The 25,186-nt window shown below is 38.8% G+C and overlaps 1 protein-coding gene across 1 annotated transcript; it reads right to left on the bottom strand.

Moving 5' to 3' along the window:
• Positions 1 to 109: 109 nt before the first annotated feature.
• On the bottom strand, positions 110 to 24,930 carry LOC140226291 (steroid 17-alpha-hydroxylase/17,20 lyase-like). The gene is made up of 9 exons (XM_072306787.1): positions 24,759 to 24,930; positions 18,928 to 19,101; positions 18,062 to 18,161; positions 17,352 to 17,510; positions 16,677 to 16,888; positions 12,726 to 12,848; positions 11,610 to 11,849; positions 11,170 to 11,268; positions 110 to 357 (listed from the first exon to the last, which is right to left on the bottom strand). Exons 1-9 carry the CDS (start codon positions 24,928 to 24,930, stop codon positions 110 to 112), a joined length of 1,527 nt encoding a protein of 508 aa, XP_072162888.1.
• Between the last annotated feature and the right edge of the window lie 256 nt (positions 24,931 to 25,186).

Here is a 25,186-nt window from a genome sequence, read left to right as displayed (position 1 = left end):
ATCGTGATAAGCAATATTAATATAAAACAACTAATCGCGTTTATGGTTACACTGTTCAACGTGCTCGAAATCACGATGTTTTTCTCATGACAAATGATATATGCAATGTTTATTTCCTCCTCTCACTGATCACGATTTCGTATGGTGTCAGCAGACGCCCGACGACTGTCTTAGGGATGAGGTTGATAAGGCTCTCGCTCTCCTTGCCCGGCACCTTGGAGAAGGTGTAGTTCTGGAGGAACCAGGAGAAGATGAGGAAGAGATCGGCCTTAGCAACCGCCTCTCCGAGACAGCTACGGCGACCCGCTCCGAACGGCATGAAGCTGCGAGGGTGCTGGCAGACCGTTCCTCCATCATCTACACACTAAGAAAAAAAGGTTCAATGAGGGAGCTAGAAGGGTTCGAAGTCGCGGAAATGGGTGCAAATTACACGATTTGAGAAAATGGTGGAACTTTGCTTTTTATATGGTTCATTTGGGGTTCGATCTTGCCACGGTCATTGACGGTGCAATATTGCGCCCCAAACTAGTCTCAAAACAAAGACCTCCTATGGTGTTACTCGACACTAAAATGCAATATTACATATCCTTGTGCTGATATCATGAACATATATTTTTTGATATCAGGAAACTTAATTTTCTTTCATATTCTATAATCATTCATCGAGAGTATAATTTCGAATTAAGTTGAGTCCATGATGAAAGGGGTCTGCTAAAAAAAACTAACGTAGAATACCTGATTGCTTGTCTGGTATTGACCAATCACATTGTACACATAACCTAGGAGGCTTAACAGATGAAGTTCCAACTGGCTGTAATTATTCAAATAGTCGTCAGATTTCCATTGCTGTACAAAAAATTCCACAGGTGCATTTGTGCCTTCGCTGATCGGGATTCGATGCCGCCGTCTCGCTGAGCAATCTGAAGATTCATTTTGGACGTTAACATAATTCTGGTTATATTTTGCTTAATGTTTATCTATTAAATGAAATGAAATCCTACACTTTAAGATAAAAACATATAAAGCAAAAGTCAATTCTGAACATAAATATTATTGTGCAAAAGTGTTAATCTTAATCAGAGCTGTTTCATGTGAAAGTGTTTAAACTGTACCCTGGATAGCCGGTTTATTTTATCACCTTTCCTCATGATTCTGACAAAACAAACTGATATGAATCTTCAAATAGAATTCTTTATCAATAGATACATCAGATTACTGCCCAGGCATACTTATTAGAATAATCTTCGTTTTATTTCATTTTTTTTTTTTTGCGCAATTTCTATTCGTGTATCCCCGTGTCTTTAACATTCACCTAACCTATCTCTTATTGGTTGGGATGTCGAAAAGAAATTACCATTACAAAGACATATCTTCCTGTTTGTGGTTCATTCTTGCTAAGGTGCAATATTGAGCCCATAACTAGTCTCAAAGAAAGACCTATATGGTGTTGATCGACACTTGAATACAATATTGCATATACCGTCGTCGTGCTACTATGTACATGGTTTTTTTTTTAAAGGGGAAGGCTAGTAACTGATCAGTGGGAATCAGTGGAAATGCTGGGAGATGATTGTTCCAATCCTTATGGGATTCATTCAAGAGTTCATTGTATATCTATTGTGTGAAAATGATTTGCACCAGAACGGTCTCATATTCAAGTAATGTGCAGATTAATGCTCCGTCACTGACCAGGGACGCTAACCTGGAAGCATTAAACTTCACATTACTTGAATATGAGACCATTCTGAAGCAAATCATTTTCACACAACAATAGATATACAATGAACTCTTGAATGAATCCCATAAGGATTGGAACAATCATCTCCCAGCATTTCCACTGATTCCCACTGATCAGTTACTAGCCTTCCCCTTTAAGACATCATAAAACTTGATGTTCTCCCATAATTCATAATCATTCATCGGAGCATTTTTAAATGAAGTTAAGTCTTTGATGAAAGGGTCTGCGAACAAGCTAATGAAGAATACCTGACTGCTCGTCTGGTATTGACCAATCAAAATGGAATATGTCACAACATTCCCTGCATGCTTACTGTGCGATGATGGAGTCAAACCCTACTACACGCTGAAGATTTTCGTTGCGACTCGATCTCGGGACAGCAAAAAAAGAAAAGAAAAAAAAGTCAATATTTTTTCAAGGCCCTCAAATCTGGAATTCCATCCACTCTGATGTGAAATGTAAGAAAACAGTACAAAGTTTTACGAAAGCTTTCAAGCGTATTTTACTTGAAAGGTTTTCTGGAAGTTACCAATATCATTTTACGAATTTATAAGAGACTAGCAAGATAGGGTGTGTTTGTGAAAATCACATCTTGCGTATTGTTAATGTGCGCTGGTCCATGTTTTTGTCTGTGTATGCATGTGTGTGTATGTGTGAGTGTGTGTGTGTGTGCCAATGTTTTTCTCTGTATATACAATGTATTCACTTTTCCGGGATTAGTTTTGAATAAGGCCAATTGCCTTCTCACTCACTCCTTCACTTGATATCTTTTGCTGTTTGTTTGCTTTGTTTGTTTGTTTGTTTGTCACATTGTCATTTTACACTTGTCATACCATTGTCACATTTTATGTATGCATGTTTTATTAAGTGGAAATAAATGAAATGATAAAATAAAATCATTTAGAGAGTAAAATCGCGGATATATATGGGTGCAAACTACACGATTTATATTTAAGGGTTGATTTTCCCTTTTTTTCACGGATTCATGCATGGTAAAGCCTATGGGCAAAATGCATGCACATGAAAAATGTAAGCACATGTTTCCATGTGCTTGCAAACACTACATTTTAGAATGAATAAAGACTGGCTGTGATAGTGGAATTTCTCATGAATAGATGATAAAGCATTCAAACCCTGGCCATTGTTCAACACCATTGTCAGGGTGTTTAATAACCACATACTTCCATACACACCCATTGACCACTGTGCAAAGTGAAAGTTTGGTACAGAGGGTTGGAAATAGAGCAAAATCTGTAACCTAACTGTGAAAGTGATCATGGATTTCATGAAGCTGATTTATGTTTTAAACCACCTCCAACAAAATTGTACACTATACAACTATCACCCATATCAATGACAGTGTTATCTGATATATAGTTACTGAATTATTAAGAATCAAAACTGGAAAATGTTTTTTTTAAACGCCTATTAATCTATAGAATACATTCGATGGATGACATGGATGTTTCCTTAAGTGTCAATTCACGGACCCAGTCGTTTGGTCACCTGGTGTGGGCATGTTCATTCTTTTCTTGAACATGATTTATGAATTCAATGAATTGTTGAGTCGTACGAACTTATGTGCACATAAGTTGACTCCCAGATGGCTCATTGTACAGCTCGTGCCTGCGTGTTTGAGCTGAGCATCCAGCGCAAATTCCATTTCCACAGCCAGATCAGCTCTTCTGAGGCTTTTCGTATGCGGCTTACTGCAACTCTGACTTCCACTTCATAATATCAAGACCCCGCAGATTCTTACTACGTGGAAAATGGTGAGTTAAAACGTCATCGTAAAGCATGATTTGCAGTATCCACAATGTTCTCGACCAAGGCCTTCCTCTCGATATTACCCTTCATCAAATTTCTTGTATCTGTTATGCTTTTGGTTGTATAGCATTGTCTTATAATGCAATAGGCTTGTAGGCAGTAATATTGAAATGCTCATTTTAGAGTTCTGTTAAAATTGGCTAGTTTTTTCCGTGCTTTTTCTGTTTTATTTTGTTTTGTTTCGTAACCATTCTGTGGAATTAGATCAGCTTTAACGATAAAATGTCTTGCTAAAGACGTCATGGCATTCCGATTTCAGATTTCAGATTCATTTATTGTTCATTTAGGAAATTCTTTTTGTTGGTATATGGGCGTGCACATAGGAATATCTACATACATGCATAAACTTACATATATTCATGTAGGCCTACGGTACACATTATAAATGATACAATTTTCACTACATACACAATTATACAAGCATAATTTATACTCACAATACAGTGAACACATACATCATCATAAATTTCAAATAATTCTTTATATTTACTGATCAACAACAAAACAAAATAGTTAAGAAAACGTGGAATCGGATTTTCCTATAGGAAGTGTATCCTTTACATAACCTTTACGCCCCCTCCCCCCCCCCCACACACACACACACATCCCCAAGGATAATACATCGCGTCGTGCCATACCACACTTGATTAATAACGAATAAAAGGAATGAAAGTTGATGAATAATTGTTGATAAACTTATGGATAAATAGACCAGTGTACTAACTAAACTTATAATGGCAAAACATTTTCATGCTGGGATAATTCTCTGTAAATAGTCAGGTAGTGTTAGTGGTGGACTTAAGTACACCCTGTATGCAGCAAGGCAGTGCATAAGAATTGAACTATACATTAAGCTGCCATGGAGAGAGTTATGTAGTCACATTTACATAAGTCAGCTCTTCTGCAAAATTATTACATACGCATGAGCAGTGGCCTTGAACTCATGACGCTTGATTTTCCTTTTCAGGTATTCATGATTATGATGAAGTTGCGCGCATTCTCCTGATCACGTAAACTTATATGCAATTCTGAAGGACAGAGTGATTCCTCAACAGAATATGTAAGTTTCATTAATGGATTAATCCGTAATATATGTATTTTCAGGTTATTGATTCATCTAGATTTTCAGGATGTGATATCCGTGAAGTATATTATATTAAAGCTTATCATTACACATGAACGCAGTTTTATCAGTTACTATAACGTAGCCACCGTTTAGTGGGTTGCGGAAAATTTGATAAGACTATAGTGCAATTTTGATACCATCTATAATCGCGAGATATGTTACTCAAGTGGACCATTGCGATCATTCATTCTTGCCTTTTGCGTTCTACGTCTTCTCAGTTGTTTGGATTTTTTCTTGAAAACTCCATGATGGATTGTCACTCATATACAGGCAGCATCTCTACCCCGCAAGAATCTTCAAATGCCCTGAATAGCCATTTTTTTTTTTTTTTTTTGGGGGGGGGGGTAATCTTCTTTTCTGTAACCAGTATTATTAAAGTAAATCAAATCAATGTTATGAATAAGTAGAGGGGGCTATATTTTCACTTTTTGTGTGTGTGGTAACAGGATTAGAGGTGTCAACCATAACGGGCATCATTACACCCATTGCCATGGCCAGCACCCGGACCATCATCTGAGGCAAGCTCAGCAACGGCTGAATGGCTGAGGTCTATACGTCTTACTCCTTTCCTGACTGTGTAAAATATACAGCAAACTGATGTTAAATTGGCATGTAATATGATGTTGTCTTACTTTGTTATTTTATGTTTAATATGAAAACTTTGAGTTGGTTAGAAAAATTTTGGGAATATTTGAATATGCCCATGTCATAAATGTATGCAGGCCTACATAAAAGGTGTGTATTTTCATCTCAGTTCAAATTCGCCACATTTTTTTTTTCAACATGACTTTACTCAGGCTATTCCACATTTATTCTTCTTTTTTTCAGCTCTAACTTTGATAGTGATGTCTGCATGTTGTCTCCTAATTCCCCGTCTGCTTGGAGAGGACATGCTGTATGTCTGTGACAAAGTAAGTGCTGCATTTTTTTTTAATGGGAGACGGGAATTCCATTTGCTTTGTGACTAGAAATATAAGGGGAATATTTCTTTGCAACATTATTATGTTTTACTTATATGACAAAGAGCTGAAATAAATCTATCCGACCGGATTTGTTTAGAAACCAATATCAAAGCTTAAAGGGATGGTATAGTATAGTGGTGGAGGTGAGGATTTGGGCCTTTAACTTTTTGTGATATACCAAGAACCTACTTATGAAATAATAGAGAGTATGCCATTCTAAGAGGAATTCTAAAGATTATTTGATGAAAACTGGTTTTGAAATGGATGAGGCATCCAAAAACAAAGTAAAACGCAGCGATCGTGATAAAAAGTGGGTCCTTCATTATATTATTATTGCTCTGTTTTGGATATCGCAGCTATTTCAAAACCATTCCTCATTATCTCAGCAAAAGATGTTACAAACCTGAAGTAGATCTCAACAAAAACTATACAATCAATTTAATTTTCCTTTTTCTGGTCAATGGTCATAGTTGCAACCTGTTAGTTTATGTAAGCAACAAAATTGCGTAGTGTAAACGACCTATTTCCTTCGAAATTTTATTCAGTCATTATTATATTTCATGCCAAAATCTCTTTCAGAACCTGGCAGGACTAAATCCCACAATCTTCACTGTGAATGCTGCGCACCAATGACATCACTGTTTGGCTGGATGGTTGTGAAATCTGCCCGAATTCCTGTATACAATCGTGTCTTCCTTCGCTACAATGTTTGCGGCCTTCTGTGCTCTGTGGCTTTGAGTATCCCAAACAAGGCAGAAACACTCGATGCATTCTTCAGCAGTACATTGCAAGCCTTGATCTGAACAGGCAACTATCACGAAAAAAAAAAACCCTACGGCATTTCATTAACAATATTGTTCAATAATTGTCTTGATATAGTTTACCAGCCTAAAGTTTTCATGGTGTATACTTTTACAAGGAGTTGTCACCAGAGAAATGATGTTGTTCAGGTTGTCCCTCCGTTCGTACATCTGTCTGTAATCGATTATGGCAACGTTGAATCACGAAGGGAAATGAAACGAAAAGTACAAGTGGACAAGTTAATGCAGGAAGATTACTTTAGCAGTTGAACACATCGTGACAAATTGAGGAATATCGGAAAATCCGTTGAAGAGCTATATATACACATATATATCTAGAGTTTCAGTGCCGCCATTACGAGATGAGAAAGCTACATCTTTGACGTCAACCATGGAAAATTATATAAAGACATGTAAAGAAAATAGGCATAGTTTCACCTTTCTAGCATTACAAAAGGAGCACTTGATTTACTTCTTCCAGAAAGGGGGGGGGGGGGTAATATTACCCTTAACATTATGGCAACGACAAATAAGTGGAGGTAATTTGTACTTTTAATTTAGAATCAGATTTTATGGAATTCCCTTGATATTTTCTTCATATACGTTTCCATACATGAAAGTGACGCTGAAACGTTAAAAAATGCATAACTTCCACTGGATCATACGATTTTCCATGTTCACTTATGTGTTCTTACGATATTGCTCCAATCCACGGGTACATTTGGGTTTCATTCCCCTTTTATACTGTTTGAGGTATCCAAATGAAACTTATATGCATATGTATGTACGATTGGACGAAGTTACTTCTACCACCTTGTGGGTGCCAGCGTTCAAGGTCAAATATTGTAGGTCATTGTCAAATTCTACAATGCCATTTCGTGCTCTTTCTTTGTATCTCACCTGGTAAGCACTGTCGACATGGTATTGTGGTGTTCTTTAATAACTTTCAACACTTTTGAGCTATATGACCACCAAATTCACTCCACAGATCATCTAAAGATGGCTGTCAAGTGTTGATATTGAGGAAGTCCGACTCCGTCAACAGTCAAAAAGTGAATGTCAATGAGCTTACATTTGAAAATCAGTGTAATCACAAATTCGATATGTGGGCAAGACATCACTTCGCTTTTACCTTGTTAGATGGTGAATATTTGTGAAGCTTCCGTTTCTAATTCATACAGCATCAGCATACCTCATGTCTGAGAATAGCGGTAAAGAAGATTAGAGACTTTGGCAACAGCGTGTAAAATTCGCAAATTGTGCCTTATTTGCTGAACAAACGTCGTAGGAGTACTACAACCTGTTAGGCAATATAGCGGAACAATAACTCTATTATTAGCGTTATAGAATAAATGACAATGATGTAGTTCTGAAGCATACTTTTCATGAGATACTTTTGCAATGACTCCATGTATATTTTTAATCGAACTAGGTATATAATCACCAATGACTTGTACTTGAATAACGACAGAATGATTCGGTGAGGAAACTTTTCTGTCGCGTCATTAGGAAGAAGGGAACGTGTCAATATTATGCTATTTGTTCCGTAGTTATTTCTGAAGTGGTTAAATGTATTTTCCTAAAACATTTTTCATTTTATAACCTAGGTTGCATCCAGATGCCTAGTCGTTGAAAAATGTGGGCAATGTATTCAAAGGTCAAATATCATACATTAATGGGCCTAGGGTATACAACATTTCAGTAGTAGTAGTAGTTGTTGTTGTTGTTGTTGTTTTCTTTGGGGGGGGGGGACACGGTTCAAAGTGTCCTGAAACCTTGTATAATACGTGTATTTAGTTATGTATGATGCCAAACTGTTCCCGCTCATACAAATGCAGCCTTTTCAAGGAAATAACATAAGATTATTCTTATACTCCATGATTTGGTAACGCTTAAGTGGTTCATAAGAGTCCAGTGAAACTGTGTACAGAACAAAAAGTGGATTTGACAATGATATACGATATCCGCAATTTACTCTTTGACGGGGTCTGTCATCCGATTGATATGTATAAGCACGGTAGTCCCCTATTCGGAAATTACAAGTTAGATAAGCTGCATTCATTTTGCACGCGACCATGGCGTTATAGCCAAAGGTGATCTGCAAATCACTGTGTGCCTACAGAGGATTGGAAAACGTAACAACTTTCTGTGTATAGAACAACGAAACAGAAACTGGTGCATGTATTATTCTCGGTCACTTTGTTAGTCATTATGATGATTTGCTCATTGCAGTTCCGGAATCTCAGCTCGAGGGACTCGAATTGATCCCAAATCAGTCGGAATGCGTGTATCACCCGAAACAAAATCTGAATACATAACTGCGATTCTGCCTAGTCTCCATTGGTAGCCCATAAGGGCTGGTATCAAGTTCGATTTTCATATTATAATCATACCTTGTATTTAGATGTTTTCATCGAAATGCCCGTATACCTGTATACGGTATGCGACTGTCAATTAAGTATATCTAAACCATAATAAATTGTAGTCGTAATCTAAGTGCCAAGAATCTCATGATTTAAATAAGTGTGAACCCCAAGACATGTCGTGATAAGGACTTTAAGACAATTGGCATCGTCATTATAAAACAAACTCCTAATTGTAAGACATGTTTTAGATTTTAGATAAATTCATGTCTATGCTGGAAACATATCTTTTTGATGATTCATGATGACGTCACTGTTACATGAATATTGTACGCATGGAAATATGTATAGGCCTGTTCGTTTAAATGCATACAAACAACTTGTTAAATCCTCTTACATATTTTTTTTTATTTTTAGATGTGGTGCATACTTTAGAAATATAAGCAGCATGCTCTTGTTTTTGAGGCTTTGTGTACTGGTAAGAAGCATGTCGTATTCTTATAGATTATGTGAATAAGTACGTATTCAAGTACGTTTTGAATAAAACGTATCCAGACAAATGTATATCATATTTTTACCTCTTCCTTCATGCAGATGTATACTCTTGCCTATAGAGGGTTTGTTTGATAGATGGTGATAGTGCTCACCTTATTGGAAAGGTAATTGGGTAAATATTTGGTTTTAGTATAAGTTGACTTCTACATTAACATTTCAAAACTCACAAATTACACACACACATTTCATGATTCACAGGATCCAAATTACGCCAATCCTATTAATACTTTGCAGAGTGCAACAACAGCATAAGTTTGATATACTGAGCAAACAGGCTTGCATTAGTTCGCACTATTCAAGGTTTAAAGTAGTTAAGTAAACAAATTGTACCCTGTTATGTGATGCTAAGTATATATACCTTATAGGTATAATGTTGCAAATATGTGGTGCTTATTTCATCCATAACTGCTGCAAAATTGCTTCTTTAAGGAGCCAATCAGTGTCACTGCCTGTTCCTCTAGAGACGCAATATTGCCCAGTAATCTCAAGATGCACTTGAGGTTACTGGGCAACATTGCGCCTCTAAAGGCGTAGACAGTGACACTGACTGGCTCCTTTAAAGAAGCAATTTTGCAGCAGTCATGGATCAAATAAGCACCACATACATGTAGGTGCAACATTTTACCTATATATACGGCACAAAATTGCACCCTTAACAGAGGCTACAATCTTGGAACTTTGGGTGCTTCTTTGCACCCTCACGAAAGGTGTAAAGTTGCACCAAAAGTAGAGGCAAGAAAGGGTGCAAAGTTGCGCCGAAAATTAAAGGGAGAAAGATCGCACCCTCAAGAAAGGTGCAACTCAGCACCAATTAGTGTGGGTGGAAAGATGCACCCTCAAGAAAAGGGTGAAACTTAGCACCACTTAGTGTGGGTGGAAATATGCACCCAAGGGAAGAACTTCGCACCCTCAATAAAGGGTGCAATGTTGCACCCTCTATGGAGGTGCAAAGGTGCACCCACAGGGCGCAAAATTATACCATTGCACCATGGTGACACTTTTGCACCCATTTCTTGAGGGTGCAAGATAACACCCATAGGGAGCCACCAGTGTGACATCACTTTGCACCCTTAAAAGGTGCAAGAATGAATCATTTTTTCTTAGTGTGTAGGAAGTGTTCTTGGAGCGAGAAGAAGTGCACACTAAAATATTTCTTTGCCAGAAAATAATGATTTTCTGCCTTTTGAACTAAATGAATGCTTCAATACATCACAGTCAGGTAGCAGGTTCCTACTAATCCTGAAAGTATACCTTACCGATGAGAAACGCCAAGAGACACAGCGCCATGACGTGATAAAACATGACATCAGTCACGTGTGACATGACGTGACGTGCCATGACTGGGCCAGACTTTCTCGACAATTCCTTTAGTTGGTGCTATTCTCTCAAGTAGTAATTCCAGTACGTGGTGTACCCATAATTATATTGAATGCGAGCGTTTTCGTCACTTCTTATTTCTAATCACACTGTGTGGTAAATAGCCTACTTCCTACTTCACAAAGCATGCTCAACTCGGCATATCGCGGCACAACTCGGGACATCTCGGCATAACTAGGCGCATCCCACTACATGCATTTATTATCATAATACACTGTATACTGTATTGAAGATAATGAGAAACATTGATCATGTGCGAGCACGTATTCTATATTCTAGATTCTATATGATATATATATATATATATATATATATATATATATATATATTCTGATTAAGATATTCCCCTAATTTCCGTGCAGAATTAGTAGGCTCATAAATGTCCTGAATACCCTAAAGACCAGGTCTTAGGATTGCCTACCTGGCTTGAAGGAGTCTGGGTCATCCCATTCCTGGGGGTCAAAGTGCATCGAATGAAGGTTGGTGACCACCGCCGCTCCTTTAGGGATGATGTAGTCACCTAGTTCAAGTAATCAGTGAAAATACATTACCGTCCTTATGTCTATAAAATCGTAACTTCGACTACACATGTATTTCAAGAATACTATGTAACAATCAGGAAGTTTTACTTTCATAGGACCCGACTGTTACATTTCCTTAAAGAAATTCCGAAATTCAGATGTATCCATTTCAGAGATGTTCTTGAAGTACATTACTCTATACATTATACTCAATCCACAAAATAATTTTTTGTTTTTTTAACCATTTGGTTTTCCTCTGCTCTGAGCAGATTAATTCAGTAACTGCGTGACTGAAGCGACAACTGATGTGAATTTGGCGTGCCTATCGATCGATACTCACATATCTTGGTATCGCACATGGTCGAATGTGGCATGGCGATAGGACCGATCGTGCTGTACCTCATCACCTCATACAAAGTGGCCTCGGTGTACGGCAGAGCCCCGCGCTCCTCGATGGTTGGCACACAATCACGACCGACCACGGAATCGAGCTCCGCCTGGATTCTCTTCTGAATCTCGGGGTTCTCGGACATCAAGGCAAATGCCCAGTACAATGTGTCAACGGTAGTCTGTGTTCCAGCTGGTAGCATATAAGAGAGAGAGAGACTGAAATGTCATGCTTTCCAAAAAGCCATTTTATTTTGCTTGAATTGCGCATAAAAAGTTAACAACCTGCAAGGTTGGAAATCGTCGTTGTGAGCTTGCCTGAACTGTTGCCTGTTAACAATGGAACGAATAAAACGGTATCTGTAGTTACAGAACAGAATTTTGAACAAAATGCTAATATTTCAATGAAGGTTGGAAATCAAACAAAACAAAATGATATAAAAATGAATGAATATGAATAGATCATTTGATGTCAAATATCGAAGATCAGAGGGGAAAATTGTCTTTTTCCATTGAGCGAAATGATAGAGAAGTAAAACTGGAAATTTCTTCAGGTAAGCATGTGTCTTCTCTTAAGAAATGTACCAAGTGTTTAGGCCCTAGTCCGGATTGCACCGACAAGACGAATACAAATAATGAATTGTATCCTATTCTTCTATTCGGATAAAGGTGCATAATATGGTCTTAAAACTGAAAAGAACTGTTTAACATGCAGCATATCAAACTCATTGTCGTATCCGAGGTTAGTGAGATTATCTGTGTTTTGCTCCATAAGACCACAATCTTAAAAGACTTGTATTTGTATTCTCCGGAGACTATAACACTGATTTTCATTTCGGCGTGGAATGCGAGTGGTGTCAAACAGATCTCATCAGATATTGATTAATAATTGTACAGAGAACATTTAGGTATTCAAGAAAATTCGCACGAAGCATACTTAATTCCATGAGTCAATAGCGGACAGAGGTCATACATGTTTATAATTTTTCATAGGATTAAAAGAACTGCAAGAGTAATTAAGCGATGACAATATTGAACCACATCATATAGATTTGTCTGGTATCTTTACCAAAGAAGATGTCCATTAGAGTCTGCAGAATGTGGTCATCGGTCAGTTTGTCCACGTTCTCCCCTTCTCGCTTTGCGTCTTCTTGGGCCTTCAGTAACATGCTGTAGAAATCGCTGATGTTGTCTGGAAAACAGACACCATAATGGAATGAATCTTACTTTATTCATCATGTCAATTTGCGACAAATGTGCTCAGTCTCGAGCACATCAATAATGACGTTCTTGATTTCTCGATTTTGAAAGTAGATGAACCAAAAACATAAGTTAGTACATCTGAAATGACCGAATACTTATCGACAGGTATTGAGTGAACTGCGATTAAAATGGAAAGTTTGTCCGCTCCTTTCCATTTGAATTAATAATAATAATAATAATAATGATAACAATAATTAGACAAATTTGTATAGCGCAGCTACTATGTATATATACTCTATTGCGCTGTGATGTAACAGAGCTCCTGATATTGTTACTGATTAGACCCATGAAAAACAGATGAATAATAATCAAAGGCTTCTGAAAAAAGGTAAGTCTTCAATAAAGATTTGAAGACAGCAAATTAAGTGATGAGGCCTTCCTGAATTTTCTCAGGTAATTTATTCCAAAGTTTTGGAGCAGCACAGCTGAAGGCACAATCCCCCAAAGTTACTTTCGTTTTTAAGTGAGGTTGCTTTTAGAAGCAACTTATCCTGCGTATTTCGTTAATTATGAGAATATGAATGTGATTTCATTGATATCAATTCTGATGAATAACCAGGTGCTTGACCATGCAGTACTAAATTCCACAAAAACAAATTTTTAGGCCAAGAGCATTAGGTAAAAATAGGCTTAAACCTGGACATTTCTGGTAACAAGCTGATTTTTTTTTTTCAGGATGGGTCCAGGAATATGACTAGAATAACATACTAACTGTCCTCATAAATCCTCCTTGAGCGTTTTCCGCAATCCCATTAGATGGCGTCCAAAATGGCCGCCATTTCCTGAAATTCCTATAACTTTTCAACCAGGTAACCTAAATACAAAATCTAAATGTCTAAAAATATGTTTTGAAGCGTAAGGAACTCAATTAAATACATATTAAGAGATGTTAAAGCACGCAAGTACCAATAATATCGCTTGAGCTCTTCCCGAAATCCAAATGGCGTTTAAAACGGCCGCCATTAGCACAGAATTATGTAATATCAGTGGTTGATACACATGTGATATTTCATCCGGAAAATATTCAACAAACTTTTCATTAAAAAAAAAATTCTTATGCATAAAGTATACAAAGTACAACATTCGATATGTATTTCACTTTTTAAATTTAGGAAAATTAAAGATAGTGTCGGGGGGGGGGGTGTGAGAGGGGAATGCTCCCTCCCATACGATGGAGATTTTGGCATTTTCAAACTTGAAATTCAGAGATCTAGTGCACTCTTTTGGTGAGATATTCGATATCTGTTTCTATCATAAAAGTAAGAAAACATAATTAAATCTAGGGAAATATGCGGGGGAGGGTGTGGGAGATGACACAACCTCCCACACGAAGGAGATTTTGTATTTTCAGACCCGGGGGCATTTCATGAAGCGTTGGTGTTATATTGAGAAAGTTGTCAATCCACAAAGAATGAATAAATCATAGTCTCAGTATCCCCCAACCCATCCAACACGAGGGAGCTTTTGCACTTGTTAGAAATGAAATGAAAATAATTATATCGTTTACACATATTTGATGTAATATTTGGGAAATTGTTAAACGTCTGTTTGCCTTTGGGAGCAGTGATATAAAGAAATGTTCAAGATATCACTTTTGATGCATTGTAGGTCATATTGTGTATCACACACACACACACAAAAAATCCTACCATAACGTTTTTTGCAATTAAGCCAAAAATATAAGGGGATATCACTATTTTTTTTTTTCATTGAACCATATTATTGTAGACGGTTGAGTCAGGAAACATTTTTGTTATAACTATTGTTAATTTTTTTTTATTTAACAATACTTAACATTGATCATACTGGTTCAATTTTTTACATTGTTTGTTTCTATCCCTAACATTTTAGAACTACTTTGAAGCACTAATGCTGGGGTTTTCTTTCATCTGCAAATGGTATGCCTTTAATCAAAAGGGTACATGTTCTAAATTTATATAGGGGAACCGAGCAGCGGAAGTGTTAGGAAGGGCATATCAGCCTCCAATATGAGGAAACTTTTACATTTCGAAAGTGCAAGTTCTGGTGCACACTAAGTAATGACATTTTCGGAGACTTAATCTTGTTAATCTCAAAAGTGTACAAAGCCTATGGAAGGAAGCCGAGCGAGAGAAGGTTGCATCTTTTTACGATTGCAATTCAACGATTAGGTGAATATACTTCTAGTTGAATATTTTGACCATAAGTTTCTATTTAAAAAAAAAAAAGTTCGAGATTTTTCCGCATCTCGGGAATTATTGGGGGGGGGGGAATGATATGTTTGCCCTCAACGTTTTCATGGGGAGGGGGCAACTGCCCCTTTGTCGTTTGTTCCCGTAGGATCGACGCCCCTGATCATCCCTGGGTGCCCGTAGATATTCCTGACCGAGTCATCATCGTTTGACCAATGATTCAGAAAAGGGGGGGGGGGAATTCTGGCGGGTTTTTTTTTTTTGTTTTTGTTTGTTTGTTTTGTTTTTCGTATGAAATTTGTAGATGGTCCCGAGTGGCGCGCGTCATAGCATGTATATATACTGGCATGATATTTTACCTTTTCAACATCAGAACAATGCTTTAAGTCGATATTTTGCGAACGAGCGCTTGAGAAAATTTTATTATACAAATTATACAATAAAAAAAAAATACAAATTTCGGAAAGAGCTCAAGTGGTTTTATTAGTACTTGTGTGTTTCAACATCTCTGAGTACGTATTTTATTGAGTTCCTGTAGTCCAAAAACATAATTAAGACATTTAAAGTGCGTGTTGGAGTATTCTATAGTTGTAAAGTTATGAGAAAACCGGAAAAGGTGGCCATTTTGGGCGTCAGTTTGGATTTCTGAAAGAGCATAAGCGCTTTTAATTTTTGTGTGCTTCAGAATCTCTGAATAAGTATTTGATATGGTTCATTGTGTCTCAAAACATATATTCCGACATTCAAAGTATGTATAGGTGAAACCTAATCGCAAAGTTATGAGGAAAACGGAAATGGCGGCCATTTTGGACGCCATCTTGGATTGCGGAAAACGCTCAAGGAGGATTTATGAGGACTTTTAGTTTTATATGACACACATTCCTGGAGCTATCCTGAAAAAAGAAAATCAGCTTTTTACCAGCAATGTCTAGTAAAAACTAACTAATATTCTTGGCCTATTTTATGAAATTCACACATTCTTTTGATTTGTTACTGAAATATTATGTTGAGGGAAAAATTATTTCCCCTTCCATCCGATTAAAGTAAGCTAGGTGCTTTTTCATTATGTTGAAAACATAAAAATAATAGTGGAATTATATAGAAGTGTATTTTCCCTATAGTTTCAGGTTGTCCGACTGTGATATCACGAATTGTAGTACATTGTTATAGTCTTCTTATCCAGCGATGGAAGTACACAGCAATCACACCACATCAGGCAAACGTGGACAAAACCGCAACGTGATGGACGAGACAGCACGAGGAAACGGGATTGGCAAAAGGGACAGATCGTGATTGGCCCGGATGTTTGGTCAAACTTTTGTTATGTCAAAAATAAGCCACGGCAGCCAACGGTGAGGATAAGAAACCTGGTAGGCCGTAAAAGAACGAAACCAAATTTGACATCACTTGAAACATGGAGTTGTTCGTAATGGGACGCGAAATTTCCCGGTATCTCCTACTCCCTATATAGATCTCCTTGGTACGTACTTAGTTAGTATAACGAAGTAGAACTGAGGACCGCATTAATTCTATTTCCGCTGTGCTTTTGTGCGATAGTAACAATCGCCTGTATGAAAATAGCTTACAAGGGTCGTAAGTTTTCTGTCGGTGTTGCGCCAATTCGGATTTAATGAACTTCTGCATCTTAGCGGTGATATCTTTGATCATACGGGGCCCACTGGTAGGGATGTACTTGGCCCAGGAGAAGAAGTCGGCGGCAAGACCGAAACCAAATTTGGTATTGGCTTCGTCATTCAACTGCATCCATTCCTTCACGTTGGGGTCATGAAGAGCGTAGCTGATGATGGAGAGTATGAGATATACTCAGTATGATTATAGAAACATGAAACTATTATGTGATAAAGAAGTAAAGATCCTGACGACGTTTAGATAGGGGTGAGTATACGTATCGGGATTTATATTTTGCGCGAAGAGGATGGATTGAGACAGAAAGATCTTCTCTTTCCTTTTTCCTGGAAATATCTTCAAAAGTCCCTTTAGGATTAACGCACAGATAATAAAGGAGAAGAGTCTTATCTTGTTTATCCTTTCTCTGTCCGTAATTATGTGCGTCTCTTTTTATTGAACATTATCTCAACTCTGCATTCACTGTGTAAACATGGCAAAATATATCAAATCATATAATGATACTTATCAAATTCCATTGATTTGTGTCAACACACACATCATTGGTGTATGTCTATGTGCTCATTGTGTATGTTTATACTGAGATCACCCAAAGCTAATCATTTGTTTAATACCTCTTTCCAAAGCACATCTGTGAGAGGACATTGTACATGATCAGGGTAAGGAGGAGTCGAGGGTCGATCGGTTTCCCGTCATTCTCGGCTAGCTCCTTCTCCACCTTCGGGTACACGCTGGAGACCAACTTTTGCAGGGGTTTTCCGGTCGCAAAGTGCCTTGATAAGAGCAGGAAAAAAATGAATAAAATTGTGACAGAAAGCAATAATCATGATAATGGTAGAACTTCAACTATTATTGAAAATGAAAATACATGCAATATTGATAGTAACTGTAGAAATGTAGAAGTTTACAAGTAATAATATGCAAACTCACTATTGCCAATAACAGGCAAACTACATGCTAATAACAGGAATGTGATAATTTGATGTAAAACATACGCCGATACACATGAAGTGACCATTTTGTCTTTGATGTGTGCTCACTCATGCGTATCTGCATAGATCATTTTCATTTCCACACATTAGTTAGTCAATAAGTGACGATAAATCCCTGCCAAATCATTTTGCTCAAAGCGTTTTTGTCAGAAAATTACGCCATTTTCATTAGCATGTGGGGGGTTATGTTTTGTTGTGTATATCGCATAGCTTCAGATATATAGACATAGGGATATTTTTGGATGTTTAGGAGAAATTAGGTTCACCTCAAAGTGGTACTTTCCAGCCTGGACAGAGTACTGTTATAGTAAACGGTCAATCGTCCTGCATACCTGAGTGCCGAGTGTCCTAGTTTCCGATGAAGCTTCCACGTGTCAGAGTAAGTACTGAAGATAATGTCCTTTACATTAAATCCATCAGTAAAGAGCTCAGCTGCAATGAAATGTAAACACACACACACACACACACACATGAAAAAAAAAAACCGCACGTGTCTTACCATTGAAGAACATGAAATTAAAACGAAAGGCTAATCATAACCCTGGTTTCTTTTTGCTGTAATCCGAGCAGTAGCAGTTCAGTTCAGTTGTATTTTCAGCAAACATTAATATACCTAAGTACAGATAACAATGTTATCAATTTGAACATGCTGGGGCACATCTCTAGAAGTAAAGAACATCACGTCACAACTTTGTCTATATTACACTTCACGTAGTATAATCCAAAATAACCACAAATGACATGAAGACAAATAAACACTGATTATTTTTCTAATATACTCATCTACCACTAATATTGTGTTTTCTCTTGCATGATCTGATCATGATGATTATAAAAACATGGAAACGGTAACAAAATATGATTGTAACAACGGCGACGATAACATTAGGATGTATGAAAAATTAATGAAATAGATACAACGATCAAATTAATGATTAGTATTTTTTTTCAAAGGTCTTTTAATAAACAAATATTAATTCCCGTCTTAAGAGTCCAGTAGAGCGCGTACTGTTTTTTGTTTTTTGTTTTTTTCTCACAATGTGACATTGTAGGACATTAAGAGGGTTTCTGGTTTGGTAATATGGATTAGGTGGCGATATGATTTGGCAGCACTGTAATGCACATTCCGCCCTTCTTTCAAAGGACCCATGTTTCTAAGAGTTTTTCAACAAGCAGCGACTATAGGCTACTTCTCTACCTGAGTAGAAATCAGGACGTCCGGCGAACTCCGCACCCTGCTTGATCACAGCCTCCTTAATGAGGTCTTTGCGATTTAAGACCACCATCCACCGCTGTCCCACCTTGAGACCAAAGATGTCACCGTACTTCTTGGCCCATTTACCGAACACTACCTCTGGGCTGTCAGTCATGTCTTAGAAACAGAAAAGATAGAGAAAATAAAATGTATTGAACCCAATAAATGAGACACATTTAATGATGCCCGTGTATAATCACTTATCAGTCTTTAAAAACAAAACACACACACACTCACACACAACCTTCACGAAGGGTTTTCGTAGACGTATGCGGATTGTTGTTATAACAGTAAACAATAAGTGATAAACATGCTATATACATAGGCCCTACATAATGCAAACAGAAATCTGTATAAAGCTATACGACACATGTACCGTAAGAGAAAGAAAAACTAACAAGAGAGAGAAAGAGGACAAAATGGAGCAGCTGAGGCAAAAATCTATTTTTCTATAATATAATGATAGTGACAGAGAGCCGGAAGTTTGGCTTTATCAAATAGCATAAAAGTCATCATTGATTGGCATTTATAGGTGCTAGAGTACTAGTACTTGGTTTCATGAATGCGTAAGGTGAGTCATATCCTCACAGTATGCAAATTAGCATGATGAGGTCATGGTATCACATGATCTCACGAGTCCCTATTAACCTGCACAGAAATATTCACATATTTTCTTGATTTCGATGAAATGAAAACGAAAAAAAAAAATACATAAAAACAAAACACACATACACACACACACACAAACAAACAAACAAGTTCATCCAGAGAGGTGTTCGGCAAGGAGAGGACACAAGACTCTCTCCTTTTAATTGTACCAATGCTCCGTGCCGCCGAGAAGTTAAATGTCCTCTCTCACGGGTGTTCATCAAATTGCTTTGACAAAAGACAGCGTTTCTGTTAAGCATGCATCATTCCTAAAATACAACATACACAGCCAGCAGCAGTTCGCTGTCCCTTCGATATTTTCGGCAGCAATTGTTTAAGTGTGCAAAGAATATAGGATCGACATGCGAAGAAAATTTGTAAAAATTGTTCTTCTTTAAATGTAAAATGCTACTAATCACGCCAAAACACACATTAGCCAATTACCTAATTCGAAAGATTTAACATACGGTGCTTAACCTGGCGAACAATATTAGGCACAAAATTAAATGCGCAAGATGGTTAGATATTAACTTTTTTTCTATGAGATACTAATACTCCTTTTTCAGTGCGGGGGTATTAATAACAAAAATATTTGAAGAAAAAATTAAGATAGTTGTTCTACACAAGATTACAACCAAGTTCCACTCAGGATTTCAACATTTCCTCTCAAATACAGCTTAATGATATGTTAAAAACAAGAACATCTTCTTTGGTCTTCATTTCCCTTAGAAGAGCGGCATGGAGCATGGAACATCAAAGCCAGTGAAATGCTAAGCATTCAATTGTCATGATAGCTTAACCTATGCATGGGCGTAAATCCCGGGGGGGGGGGGGATGGGGGGATATATCCCCCCCCCCCCCTGAAATGGAGGAGGGGGGGATGGCCTGTACAATCATCCCCCCCCCCCTGAATTTTGAGGGGGAAAAATGGAGGAAGCAGAAATGTGATTGTATCAATTTTGGCATATAACAACAACTTTATCGCCATAATTGAATCCCCTCCATTTCCTGAATCATCCCTGAGAAACGACAGTGACTGATGACTCAGTCAGGATACATCTATGGGCATACCAAGGGAAGATCAGGGACGTCGAATCTATGGGGGGCAAAGGGGCATTTGCCCCGCCCCAAAGGAAGTGTTTAGACAGACAAATCATTTATCCCCCAAGCAATTCCCGAGATGAGGACAAATCTCGAACTTTCTTAATGAAAAATTGTCCAAATATCGCCAGAACTATGCACCAGATCGTTGTATTGCAATCATGAACATGCAAAAGGTCCGCTACACAGGATAAGGGATAAACTTTGTCAGTTTGTTTGTACACTTTTGACATAGACGTATATTCCCTAATTTATCAAAGAGTGTGCAGCAGATCTTTCACTTAACAAAAGCAACCTAATATGTATAGAGGCGTCGATGTGGGGGGGTGGTTCTCAAATAAAAGTGGGACAAACAAAAGCGAAAAATATAGCTACAAACGGCAGTTTTTGGAGTGTAAAAATTTAAAATTTTAAAGCTCGCTCGCTCCGCTCGCTCGCATTTAACCGCTATGCCATTCTCCTGATGTTGCTGCCAGTGATTGACAGCAGGTACACCCGGTGCGCCCCCCTTAATTTCCAAAGCGAAAATATAGCTACAAACGACAGTTTTTAGGACTGGAAAATGTCAAAATTTTCAAGCTCACTCGCTTCGCTCGCTAGCATTTAATCAGTATGCCAATCTCCTGATATTGCTGCCAGTAATTGCCGGCAGTTGCGCCCGGTGTGCCCCCTTAATTTCCAAAGCGAAAAAATACAGCCACAAACGGCAGTCTTTGGACTGTAAAATGTCAAAATTTTCAAGCTCGCTCGCATTTAACCGCTATGCCATTCTCCTGATATTGCTGCCAGTAATTGCCGGCAGTTGCACTCGGTGTGCCCCCTAAATTTCCAAAGCGAAAAAGTATAGCTACAAACGGCAGTTTTTAGACTGTAAAATGTCAAAATTTTCAAGCTCGCTGGCTCCGCTCGCTCGCAATTTAATCGCTATGCCATTCTCCTGATGTTGCTGCCAGTGATTGTGAGCAGGTGCGCCCCCCTTAATTTCCAAAGCGAAAAATATAGCTACAAACGGCAGTTTGGGGACTGTAAAATGTCAAATTTTTGAAGCTCGCTCGCTTCGCTCGCTCGCATCTAATTATCATTCCATTCTCCTGATGTTGCTTCCAGTAATTGCCAGCAGTTTTCGCCCGGTGCGCCCCCTTAATTTCCAAAGCGAAAAATATAGCTACAAACGGCAGTTTGGGGACTGTAAAATGTCAAATTTTTGAAGCTCGCTCGCTTCGCTCGCTCGCATCTAATTATCATTCCATTCTCCTGATGTTGCTTCCAGTAATTGCCAGCAGTTTTCGCCCGGTGCGCCCCCTTAATTTCCAAAGCGAAAAATATAGCTACAAACGGCAGTTTTGGGACTGTCAAATGTCAAAATTTTGAAGCTCGCTCGCATTTAACCGCTATGCCATTCTCCTGATGTTGCTGCCAGTGATTGACAGCAGGTACACCCGGTGCGCCCCCCTTAATTTCCAAAGCGAAAATATAGCTACAAACGACAGTTTTTAGGACTGGAAAATGTCAAAATTTTCAAGCTCACTCGCTTCGCTCGCTAGCATTTAATCAGTATGCCATTCTCCTGATGTTGCTGCCAGTAATTGCCAACAGTTTTTGCCCGGTGCGCCCCCTTAATTTCCAAAGCGAAAAAATACAGCCACAAACGACAGTTTGGGGGACTGGAAAATGTCAAAATTTTCAAGCTCACTCGCTTCGGTCGCTAGCATTTAATCAGTATGCCATTCTCCTGATGTTGCTGCCAGTAACTGCCGGCAGTTGCGCCCGGTGTGCCCCCTTAATTTCCAAAGCGAAAAAATACAGCCACAAACGGCAGTCTTTGGACTGTAAAATGTCAAAATTTTCAAGCTCGCTCGCTCCGCTCGCTCGCATTTAACCGCTATGCCATTCTCCTGATGTTGCTGCCAGTAATTGTCGGCAGTTGCACTCGGTGTGCCCCTAAATTTCCAAAGCGAAAAAGTATAGCTACAAACGGCAGTTTTTAGACTGTAAAATGTCAAAATTTTCAAGCTCGCTCGCTCCGCTCGCTCGCATTTAATCGCTATGCCATTCTCCTGATGTTGCTGCCAGTGATTGTAAGCAGGTGCGCCCCCCCTTAATTTCCAAAGCGAAAAATAAAGCTACAAACGGCAGTTTGGGGACTGTAAAATGTCAAACTTTTGAAGCTCGCTCGCTTCGCTCGCTCGCATTTAATTATTATTCCATTCTCCTGATGTTGCTGCCAGTAATTGCCAGCAGTGATTGCCCGGTGCGCCCCCTTAATTTCCAAAGCGAAAAATATAGCTACAAACGGCAGTTTTTGGACTGTCAAATGTCAAAATTTTGAAGCTCGCTCGCATTTAATCATTATGCCATTCCGCTGATGTTGCTGCCAGTAATTGCCAACAGTTTTTGCCCGGTGCGCCCTCTTAATTTCCAAAGCGAAAAAATACTAGTACAGCCACAAAGGACATGTGAGACTGTAAAATATCAAAATTTTCAAGCTCAATCGCTTCGCTCGCTCGCATTTAATCGTTATGCCATTCTGATGTTGCTGCCCGATTGCCGGCAGTTGCGCCCGGTGTGCCCCCATAATTTCCAAAGCGAAAAAATACAGCCACAAACGGTGTCAAAATTTTCAAGCTCGCTCGCATTTAACTGCTATGCCATTCTTCTGATGTTGCTGCCAGTAATTGCCAGCAGTTGCGCCTGATGCGGCCCCCCTTAATTTCCAAAGCGAAAAAGTATAGCTACAAACGGCAGTTTTTAGACTGTAAAATGTAAAAAAAAAATTGCATGCTCGCTCGCTCCGCTCGCTCGCATTTAATCGCTATGCCATTCTCCTGATGTTGCTGCCAGTGATTGACAGCAGTTGCGCCTGGTGTGCCCCCCTTAATTTCCAAAGCGAAGAATATAGCTACAAACGGCAGTTTTTGGACTGTCAAAATTGTCAAAATTTTCAACGCAAAGAGATTTCACCGTAGGAGGGGGAAACCCCCCGACCATACCCTCCCCCCTCACTTGATTCGTTCCTTCACATAACCGCTCCTCCTAAGATCAAATCCTGTCTACGCCGATGATAGGCCCCATTATTTAGTAGGCCTTCACAGTGATGTCGCACAGCAAGAGCTGAAATACCACGATTTTGTCATTCAGTAATATATTGTGAATATTTCATTTTCTTATTGTTTTTTTAAAGAAAAGAAAAAATTTTCACCACAAGTGAGCACCAGATCGCTGAATTTCAGGTCTGAAAATGCAAAATCTTCCTCGTGTGGGAGAGGGATACCCCCCCCCCCCCCCCATACACACCCTTCCCCCGTTCGGTCGTTCCGCTCCCTCTCACAGATATTTCCAAAAAAAAAAAAAAAATGTTTTCATACTTTTAAGGTCTGATTTTCCGCCGAAAGTCGTCTGACAAGCAAAAAAAAAAAAAAGCAACAAGAACAAAAAGTCTTTATGTTGTTGCTGCCACTTTTCTCCCACTTTATATTTCATGCAAAAGAGTGGGACATCCGATCCCTGTAAAGTGTGTGTGGGGGGGGGAGGGGGGCACAAAGCTTCTCCCCCCCACCCCCCCCCCCCCAAAAAAAAAAAGGCTGCGCCGGTCCAGTTATGGGTTTGTTATCGTGGTGATGGTGACCATCCCCCCCCCCCCACTCCTCTGTATGGATTTACGCCGTTGAACCTATGCATAAATTTGCACAAATTGCGAAGAGATTCCACTCTTTCTCTAGCACATCCCTTGTTAATCGTAGTGTTGCGATATTCCACATTTGGCAATGACATTGTGACGGAAGAGATTGTACGGTCTATGAAATTGACCCAAAAACGTGATTGTGGTAGAATGTTCGTCAACGAACCAATGGATGAGTTGTGAACTGATGATGATGCCTCTTGCTTTTTCGACAATATAGGCGATATTTACTCACCTGCTATTGGGGGTGAAACATTTATCATTCGCCCTATCATTGATAATACATTATGAACTCCGGCACAGTCAATATTGAACGCGGATTGGCTGGTGATGTAGGTAAACTCACCGTAGATGCTACCCACAATGGGAAGACCCCTTGGCCCGGGCGGGAACCTGCTTGGTCGGCTGACGCTCCATATTGCCATGGAGACCAGAAGGACTGTAAGAGTCAACGTGACGGTCAACCCATTGACCTGTCCGAGACTGGACTCCGTTAGGGTTCCGAGGAAGTCGACCATGGTCACGTGATTGCAGCTGACCTACTTCACTCTGATCTGATCTCTGCAGTAATCAGTCGGTAAAATAAACTTTTATGCGAGATGTCATAATAATTATGTCAAGCACGTTGTGTACACATCTGGACTAGTATATTGAATAATCATCGAGAAAAGGATATTTGTAAACTAACAAACAAATGATAACTTATAATGTAGGCCGACGTACACAAGCCGTTTTTGTGAAGTAGAATAAGACTGGCTTCAGACAATTCGAGAG

The sequence above is a fragment of the Diadema setosum genome, chromosome 3, assembly GCF_964275005.1.
Source record: "Diadema setosum chromosome 3, eeDiaSeto1, whole genome shotgun sequence".
In the NCBI taxonomy this organism is placed as follows: domain Eukaryota; kingdom Metazoa; phylum Echinodermata; class Echinoidea; order Diadematoida; family Diadematidae; genus Diadema; species Diadema setosum.
The sequence above is the reverse complement of the archived record's forward strand: the minus strand, read 5'-3'. Positions and strand labels throughout refer to the sequence as shown.